The 10,122-nt window shown below is 43.7% G+C and overlaps 1 protein-coding gene across 1 annotated transcript; it reads right to left on the bottom strand.

The window, feature by feature from the left end:
* Positions 1-6,430: 6,430 nt before the first annotated feature.
* On the bottom strand, positions 6,431-8,132 carry LOC146690076 (trace amine-associated receptor 13c-like). The gene is made up of 2 exons (XM_085435038.1): positions 7,855-8,132; positions 6,431-7,689 (listed from the first exon to the last, which is right to left on the bottom strand). Exons 1-2 carry the CDS (start codon positions 8,016-8,018, stop codon positions 6,876-6,878), a joined length of 978 nt encoding a protein of 325 aa, XP_085291164.1. The 5' UTR covers positions 8,019-8,132; the 3' UTR covers positions 6,431-6,875.
* Between the last annotated feature and the right edge of the window lie 1,990 nt (positions 8,133-10,122).

Here is a 10,122-nt window from a genome sequence, read left to right as displayed (position 1 = left end):
GCCATCCAAAGACAAGGTGCCATCCTAGGTCAACACGAGCAATCCATTCAATATCTCTTAGCTTCACAGAAAGACCTTGGTGAGGGACAGGCTAAGATCTTTGCTGCCTTAGAGGCTCTACAAACTAACCTCGCCCCGCCGCCACGTCCTGCACCTGAACCTGCGGCCCCCGTACAAGACACACAGCCATCCACTTTGTCCCCCGCCTCGGCTTCCGCGCCCCAAAGTGGGCCAATTTTTCGCGATGCATCATCCCCGGAGCCCGAACCTTTTTCTGGGTATCCAGGGAGCTGCACGGGTTTCCTACTTCAGTGCGATCTAGTATTTGGCTGCTCACCGCGGACCTTCATTGACGACACCACTCTGGTTTCTTATTTTATAGGGAAATTACGGGACAGTGCTCTAAAATGGGCAGAGGCAAACCTGTCAAGGTGAGTTTAAATAGACATTCGTTCATCCTGTCTCTGAGGGCAGTTCGGCCCGTAAGTTGTTATGGTTGCGCCAGGGTCGCCGTAGTGTTGCTGATTACCTCAGACTTCCGAACTGCCGCAGCAGAAACTGTCACGGCCTGAGGGATCGGCGAGACGCTGATCAGCCTTTTCTGTCTTTTTCTCTCTTGTGCTCACTCTCTTTCCTGCTCCTCTCTGTCGCCGGGGCGGAACTCATTTTGGGTTCACGCCCACGCCCACGGAAAAGAACACACCTGATGCCCAACAAGGTGAACGGCATTTAAGCCAGAAGGTGACTGCTGGTCTTCACTGGATCGTTGTCTGCCACGCGTCAGTGAAAGTCGAACTTCAGCTCAAGATAAGTCAAGTGTCTTCTATGAATATCGTTCTCATTCCTGTCTTGTTATCTGCAGACCCCCTGGATTACCCTTCCCATGTGAATCTGTGCGTCAAGTGTGAAAGAAGAGGACTGCCGTCGTGTATGTGGAGAGCTGGAGAGCAAGCGATTCTCCCCCTTGGATTTCCCTGGAATCTGTCCCTCACATTTCTGTATATAGCATTCACTCACGCGTGTGTTTTTATTGTGGGTCAACGGAGCATTTAATCGCAGCATGTCCTAAGAGAGTAAAAGGGTCAGCCCGCCAGTAAATTCGGGGATACGGGTGGGCGGTTCTCATAGTGATGATAAACCCTGTTTGCTTCTCACAGTCATTTTAGTTATCAACTGTGCCACGCACTCCCTTCAGGCCCTGGTTGACTCCGGTTCAGAGCAAAACGTCATCAGTTTTGACCACGCTACACAGTTAGGATTGCACCTTGTGCCTTTAGACCCACCTATTTCAGCAAGAGCACTGAATAACCAGGTTTTTGCACAAATACCTCACCACACAGAGCCAGTGACTGTAATCACTTCAGGAAATCATAGGGCGGACCTCACTTTCTTCGCCCTCTCGTCGCCTGACAATCCCCTCACATTTGGCTACTCTTGGTTAAAGCTACACAATCCACACTTTGATTGGTCTGGACAAAAGATAATCAGCTGGAGTGTATTCTGCCATTCTAACTGTTTGATGTCGGCATGTCCCCCGGTCCCTGAGGAGCCCTCATAGTCACCCATTCATAGTCTGGACAGACCATAAAAACTTAACATACCTACAGAATGCAAAGAGACTAAATGCACGCCAAGCCCGTTGGTCACTGTTTTTTGCCCGTTTCAACTTTTCTATCTCATATCGTCCAGGTACCCGGAATATTAAGCCAGATGCTCTCCCCCACCAGTTCGAAGCTGCCTCGGAGCAGTCAGAAGTACCTTCCATACTCCCTGCCAGCTGTCGTATAGGGGCTGTCACATGGGAGATAGACTGTCTGAGCTCTGCTGGGCTCCACCTTCAGGCAGAGACTCCACACGTTAAATAACTTATAAGTAGGAGAGAGGAAGGATTTTTATACTTTCATACACATAATTTTTTTGGCTGTAGCTCAGGTGGCAGCCACTAACCAGAAGGTCGGTGGTTCGATCCTAGGCTGCTCCAGTCTGCATGCCAAATATCCTTGGGCAAGATACTAACCCCATGTTGCTCTCCGATGCATCCATCGGAGTGTGAATGTGTATGAATGGTAGACTACTTAGCACTTACGTCAGAAAAAAGTGCTTGTGTGAATGGGTGTGATTGGGTGAATGAATTAGTTGTATAAAGCGCTTTGAGTGCTCAGACCGAGTAGAAAAGCGCTATATAAGAACAAGTCCATTTACCATTTACCATTTACTAGCAGAACCTGATCCAGGCACCGGTCCAGCTAACAAGCGCTATGTACCCACAGCAGCCCACTCCAAGGTTTTGGAATGGGTTCACATGGCCAAGTTCACAGGTCACCCAGGCCGAGGTAGGACAGCTATGCTACTTAAGAGCAGTGTTGGTCAAGTTACTTGAAAAAAGTAATCAGTAACTAATTACTGATTACTTCCCCAAAAAAGTAATCCCATTACTTTACTGATTACTTATTTTCAAAAGTAATTAATTACTTAGTTACTTAGTTACTTTTTAAAAACACGATTTACAACCTGAATAGGTGATAAAGCGATAGATCTTTCAGCCCAATTCTACTTTTTCTACATAATCCATCATACAAAATGTAATCAAATGGAAAAGTCTCTTTTTTTAACTTGTTTTATCAGTTTTAATCTTTTAACTTTATGCATCAAGCAAAAATAAAATTATATGCAACATTCTCTGACTTGAATGAATTAGTTTAACCTTTAAACCTATTTTCTGCACATTCCAGCACATATAATAAAATATTTTTTGTGTTTACACTCACTCTTTCAAATATATGCAAGTAAAACACAGCAGAAAATAAATAAAGTCAAAGACTCAGCGGTCCTGTTGCTCTATTTTCACCTGTAAAGCAGGACTGGCGTAGGCGGAGGTTTACCCTGGTGCAGGTGTGCCGCGGTCAGTTGAAGAATCCGCGAGTTTCTCTGTGAATTTCCCATTACGTCGTTGCGCACTCGGTGCTTGCTTGGAAGTTTAGGGGTTTTTTCGCTGTAAAAAGAAGTTTTCTTCCCACGCACGATGGATGCTAATGTTTTTGTCACTTTTATGGAATCAAACTCAAAGTAAGGTCAGTACTTCCACGCTTTAAACGTTGCACGCTCATACTCTCTCCCACAATCGATATGTGATCCATTGTTGATCTGCACACAGCTGTTGTCACTAACGGCGCACTCGCTTACGTCACTGTCGTGAGACATTCTCGCAAAAAAATCACGGTTTTAGTAATGCAGTAAGGCAGCGTTCCTACGGGAAAGTAACGGTAATCTAATTACTGTTTTTGCAATAGTAATCCCTTACTTTACTCGTTACTTGAAAAAAGTAATCAGATTACAGTAACGCGTTACAAGTAACGCGTTACTGCCCATCTCTGCTTAAGAGACACTTTTGGTGGGAGACGTTGGACAAAGATGTACGGGAATACGTAGCTGCATGCACAGTTTGTGCTCGTAATAAGTCCAAAAATCAGTGCCCTACAGGACTGCTTCAACCGCTATCCACCCCACACCGGCCATGGTCACATATTGCATTAGATTTTGTTACAGGACTCCCAGACTTGGCAGGAAAGACTACCATACTTACCATAGTTCACAGATTTTCCAAGGCAGCACATTTCATAGCTCTAGATAAACTGCCCACTGCTTCAGAAACAGCTAAACTGTTGGTTGAACATGTTTTCAGACCCATTGGGATACCAATGGAAATAGTGTCTGACAGGGGTCCCCAGTTTGCTTCTCAGGCCTGGAGAGCCTTTTGTACGGCCCTGGGGGCCAAGCCCTGTTTGAGCTCAGAGACCACTCTTCGCTGCGTTACTGCTCATAATCCAGCCTCTTGGTCCACATTCTTACCGTGGGTTGAATATGCCCATACCACATTCACCACCTCAGCCACAGGTCTTTCACCTTTTGAAGCATCCTTAGGTTACCAGCCACCACGCTGTGAGGAACCTTGGAGTCATTTTTGACCAGGACATGTCCTTCAATGCACATATTAAACAAATATGTAAGACTGCTTTCTTCCATTTGTGCAACATCTCTAAAGTTAGAAATATCCTGTCTCAGAGTGACGCTGAAAAACTAGTTCATGCATTTATTACTTCCAGGCTGGACGACTGTAATTCATTATTATCAGGATGTCCTAAAAACTCCCTGAAAAGCCTTCAGTTAATCCAAAATGCTGCAGCAAGAGTCCTGACACGGACTAGAAAGAGAGAGCAGATTTCTCCTGTTTTGGCTTCCCTTCATTGGCTTCCTGTTGAATCCAGAATTCAAAATCCTGCTCCTCACATACAAGGTCTTAAATAATCAGGCCCCATCTTATCTTAATGACCTTGTAGTACCATATCACCCTATTAGAGCACTTCGCTCTCGCTCTGCAGGCCTACTTGTTGTTCCTAGAGTATTTAAAAGTAGAATGGGAGGCAGAGCCTTCAGTTTTCAGGCCCCTCTTCTGTGGAACCAGCTTCCAGTTTGGATTCGGGAGACAGACACTATCTCTACTTTCAAGACTAGGCTTCAAACTTTCCTTTTTGCTAAAGCATATAGTTAGGGCTGGACCAGGTGACCCTGAATCCTCCCTTAGTTATGCTGCAATAGACGTAGGCTGCCAGGGGATTCCCATGATGCATTGAGTTTTTCCTTTCCAGTCACCTTTCTCACTCACTATGTATTAATAGACATCTCTGCACTGAATCATATCTGTTATTAACCTCTGTCTCTCTTCCACAGCATGTCTTTATCCTGTCTTCCTTCTCTCACCCCAACCGGTCGCAGCAGATGGCCGCCCCTCCCTGAGCCTGGTTCTGCCGGAGGTTTCTTCCTGTTAAAAGGGAGTTTTTCCTTCCCACTGTCGCCAAAGTGCTTGCTCATAGGGGGTCATATGATTGTTGGGTTTTTCACAATGTTTTATTGTGAAGGTCCTTGTCTTATGTCAGTGTATTCAGTTTTACTTCCCCTGGGTCTCGTCATGTCTGATTTCTCCCAGCTGTGCTCCCCTTTTGTGTCTTACATCGCTGGCCTCATACATGCCACTTTGATCTTAAGTGGGCCAGACAAGTTCCTGGTTTCTGTCAGTGAAAAGTAGTTTACCTGCACATTTACCTCTGAAATGTCTCAATATAAGAAAAAGAAGTGCGATTTCAGCACTACATCTCAGTTTCAACTGTCCTGTAATCATAAAGCAGTAAGGCTTTTATCATTCACAGAAATGATGATGATGATTTATATATTCATTTTAATGTTGACAAAGTTTTAAATTTCTACTTTATCAAATCCCACTGAGCACTCCTTCCCTTTAAATCTAACCTCTCTTCTTTCTCTCCTGTTCACTCTGGACAGCAGGCTGCCGGCAGAGCTCGCGGGCATGCCACTGCAGCTCCCTCTGGCTTCTACTCCGTGGGACCCCTCATCTGGTGCTCTCCTCAGCTCCAGGAGGGTGGCACGGTAGCCCCTCCGATGGTCCACCCTTGGGCTCTCATACTCTGAATGTCTGTGGCCTGGATCTCCTCCATGCCACATGCTTCATGCCCTGGGGGACTGGGCTATAGCTCTCTCTCTCCCAACTCTATCAGATCATTATATGGAGAAGCCTTTTGAATACAAGCACGCCCATCCACACAGGTGTGCGCACACAGGTGTATACACAGGTCTTCACACAGGTGTTCACACGGGTGCTTCGTGACACAAACTATGTCTTTCTTGGTTGCTACTTCAAAGCACATTGTGAGCTGTTGGTCTCGTGTGGTGCACAAAAACATTCAATATTTAGTATTTACTGTTGCTTACACTTATCTACATTATTGCTGTGATCTCCATATTGTGTTTCTCTCTTTGAGCTTGTTTCTTTTTTTTCTCTTTCAACAGGTGATCCAGCTGAATTATTTAGTGTCTTCTCTCCCTGTTCCTCTTCCCCTGTTTTTCTTTCCCTCCCTTTCTTTCTCTCTCCCTTTCCTAACCTCAAGTCATGTCTGTCTTATCTGTAATAACTTAAAATCAAATCAAATAACTAAATGCATTAAAATAAGAAAAGTCAATCAAATGGACCAATACACCAAAGCCATAATGATCCACTTGGCCTTCAGACAATAATTCTGATGGCTAAAGAACCAAATGGGACAGGCAGCAAAAAAAGAGAAACTGAACCTATCTCTATGCATTCTTACCTCATTCTTAAGCTATAAGCTTTAGCTCGCATATAAAACTGCATGTAGTGCATATAGTTTATCCTAAGGTATATGCATATAGCTTATATAGCTTATCCTAAGCTATATGCACTACACTTTTCACTTCACACACGTTTTCATTGGTTATTTAATAATTTTTCAACAGAAAAACAGTTGTAAAGTTTTAGTTTTCAATCAATATTAAATGGCTTCAAAGCAAGGTTGTGTGCCTCACTAGTGTGGCCTTCAAGCATTTTATGTGGTAACTAGGTACACCAAGGGAAAAATATCCGTCTCCATAATTCAAGTCATGTTGTGATACATCTGGGCAAAGTGAGAAATTGTACTGTTCTAACAAAGAGAAGTTTTCCTAATACACGTAAATTCAAATAAATTTGTCATAAAGCAAATGGTAAATGGACTGGTTTTAATATAGCGCTTTTCTACTCTATCTGAGCACTCAAAGCACTTTATACAACTTGTTCATTCAGAGACAGAGAGAGAGAGAGAGTGCAGTATCTGAAGAGTAACAATGACTTTTATGGATTTTCTGAACCAGGGGTAGAAAAAGACATATATAATGGGGTTCAGACATGAGTTAAAGTAGACCAAACATAGAACAAATGTCAGTGATGAAGCACTATCTGAACTTTCAAGTCTTCATTGTGACTAAGTACATTGTCCTGTTTATGGTTACGGTTTTAAAAAGTGTTCTTAATGCATGTTAGTCTCACGGGAGTCAGGCTGCAGTATTTGAAGAGTAGCAATAAGTTTGATTGACTTTCTGAACCAGGGATAAAAAAAGACATAAATGATAGGGTTTAGGCAAGAGTTAAAGTACACCAAACAAATTACAAAGGCAGCAGATGAAGCATTTAGGAAGTTATCTTGGCCTGTGAGAGCCACACAGTAATATGGACACATACATATAAGAAACACAACAACAACAATACCAAGAGTCCAGGCTGCTTTCAGCTCCGATTTCTTTGCAGTTACTGTTACTGATCGCTGGTGAGTGACTGCAAGCTGAGACCTCATGGCACGAGCCTGAGACACAGCCACCACAAACACTCTCAGATACAAAACTACAATCACAGTAAAGGGAACAATAAAGGAAAAAGTAACATCAACAAGTCCTGCGATGTAATTAATGACAAAGACACACTCTCCAATGCAAGAGTTATACCTGCCTGGTTGCTCCAGGTTATCCATCAGAATCAGACTTTGAAAGATGACAGAACAGATCCAACACAAACAGACAACAATTTTAACTCTTTGTTGTGTGATCTTGGTGCAGTAATGCAGAGGGTAACAAATAGCCAAATATCGATCAACAAATATGATCACCATGGTTCCTATGGAGGCCGAGGTGATGACATATGCTAGGTATTGATACAGAGTGCACATGATGTCACCGAGGAACCAGCAGCCATCTATCAGCACAATTTGGAAGAACAAGAGGAGGCCCACACAGAAATCAGCGACAGCCAGAGAAAGGAGCAGGAGGTTGGTGGGGCTGTGGAGCTGCCTGAATAGGGAGAGAAAACACAATATTTTATATTTAGCTTGCTCTATCAAGTGCTATTCAAATTTAAGTATATAGTGCAGAGGCTTAAAAAGAAAAGAAATACTATCTGTGAAAAGAAATGTCTTTCTTACTGCTTGAGATCAATTCAGTTTGATATCTTTCTACCTGAAATGTGAGACGGAGATGATGACCAACAGGTTAAGAATCACAGTAAGCAGAGAAATGAAGGACAGCAAAATATAAGTCAGCATGATCTCAAAGTGTGGACGCCTGGGCCTCATGCAGGAGGTGTTAAAGAGTTGTTGAAAGCAGAGTTCAGTTTCCTCCATCACTGCTGGAAGAACGGCAAACTGAACTAAAATGTGTCTGTCGTCTTTATATTCATCCTCCCCTCCTTCTTCCACACCTCTGTTGTTGTTGCTGGCATTGCACCTATGGAACAGGAAATATCAGTACCAGTCAATCAGTCATTTTTTCATCAAGTAATTAGTCAATGTACAATTTCTGGTTCAGCAGAAAACATTAGGTTCGCCTCTTCAGCTCAGTGGTACAGCATAATGTACCACTTTACCCTCAACGTCGCAAAAACAAGGGAGTTGATCGTGGACTTCCGGAGGTGCAGAGAAGTACACACCCCCATCACCATCAACGGCGCTGCTGTGGAGAGAGTGTGTGGCTTCCGGTTCCTTGGTGTACATCTGGCTGAGGATCTTACGTAGTCAGGACACATAAACAGTGAAGAAGGTGCAGCAGCACCTCTTCTTTCTCAGGAGACTGAAAATATTCGGCATGAGCCCCGCATCCTCAGGACCTTCTACCATTGAGACCATCCTCACTGGATGCATCACCACCGGGTATGGCAACAGCACCGCTTACAACTGCAAATTGGAGGTGAGCTTCCCTCCCTCCAGGACATCTACAGGAAGCGGTGCCTGAGGAAAGCCGGGAGGATCATCAAGGACTCCAGTCACCCCAGCCATGAACTGTTCAGACTACTTCCATCAGGAAGGATGTTCTGCAGTATCCGGTCCCGTACCAGCAGACTGAGATACAGCTTCTTCCATCAGGCCATCAGACTGCTGAACACTTCATGTGTGACGTGCTGTGGAAATACAGGGAGTGCAGAATTATTAGGCAAGTTGTATTTTTGAGGAATAATTTTATTATTGAACAACAACCATGTTCTCAATGAACCCAAAAAACTCATTAATATCAAAGCTGAATGTTTTTGGAAGTAGTTTTTAGTTTGTTTTTAGTTTTAGCTATTTTAGGGGGATATCTGTGTGTGCAGGTGACTATTACTGTGCAGAATTATTAGGCAAGTTGTATTTTTGAGGAATAATGTTATTATTGAACAACAACCATGTTCTCAATGAACCCAAAAAACTCATTAATATCAAAGCTGAATGTTTTTGGAAGTAGTTTTTAGTTTGTTTTTAGTTTTAGCTATTTTAGGGGGATATCTGTGTGTGCAGGTGACTATTACTGTGCAGAATTATTAGGCAACTTAACAAAAAACAAATATATACCCATTTCAATGATTTATTTTTACCAGTGAAACCAATATAACATCTCCACATTCACAAATATACATTTCTGACATTCAAAAACAAAACAAAAACAAATCAGCGACCAATATAGCCACCTTTCTTTGCAAGGACACTCAAAAGCCTGCCATCCATGGATTCTGTCAGTGTTTTGATCTGTTCACCATCAACATTGCGTGCAGCAGCAACCACAGCCTCCCAGACACTGTTCAGAGAGGTGTACTGTTTTCCCTCCTTGTAAATCTCACATTTGATGATGGACCACAGGTTCTCAATGGGGTTCAGATCAGGTGAACAAGGTGGCCATGTCATTAGTTTTTCTTCTTTTATAGCCTTTCTTGCCAGCCACGCTGTGGAGTACTTGGACACGTGTGACGGAGCATTGTCATGCATGAAAATCATGTTTTTCTTGAAGGATGCAGACTTCTTCCTGTACCACTGCTTGAAGAAGGTGTCTTCCAGAAACTGGCAGTAGGACTGGGAGTTGAGCTTGACTCCATCCTCAACCCGAAAAGGCCCCACAAGCTCATCTTTGATGATACCAGCCCAAACCAGTACTCCACCTCCACCTTGCTGGCGTCTGAGTCGGACTGGAGCTCTCTGGCCTTTACCAATCCAGCCACGGGCCCATCCATCTGGCCCATCAAGACTCACTCTCATTTCATCAGTCCATAAAACCTTAGAAAAACCAGTCTTGAGATATTTCTTGGCCCAGTCTTGACGTTTCAGCTTGTGTGTCTTGTTCAGTGGTGGTGGTCTTTCAGCCTTTCTTACCTTGGCCATGTCTCTGAGTATTGCACACCTTGTGCTTTTGGGCACTCCAGTGATGTTGCAGCTCTGAAATATGGCCAAACTGGTGGCAAGTGGCATCTTGGCAGCTGCACGC

This window comes from Copadichromis virginalis, linkage group LG16 (assembly GCF_057382275.1).
Source record: "Copadichromis virginalis isolate Kocher_CV1m ecotype Utaka linkage group LG16, C_Virginalis_male_GT1.1, whole genome shotgun sequence".
Classification (NCBI taxonomy): Eukaryota; Metazoa; Chordata; class Actinopteri; order Cichliformes; family Cichlidae; genus Copadichromis; species Copadichromis virginalis.
The sequence above is the reverse complement of the archived record's forward strand: the minus strand, read 5'-3'. Positions and strand labels throughout refer to the sequence as shown.

Coding starts and splice junctions, on each gene's coding strand:
- LOC146690076 (XM_085435038.1), bottom strand. CDS start 8,018: ATGGAGGAAACTGAACTCTGCTTTCAACAACTCTTTAACACCTCCTGC. Junction 7,690..7,854: donor ATCTCCGTCTCACATTTCAG/GTAGAAAGATAT, acceptor CTCCCTATTCAG/GCAGCTCCACAGCCCCACCA.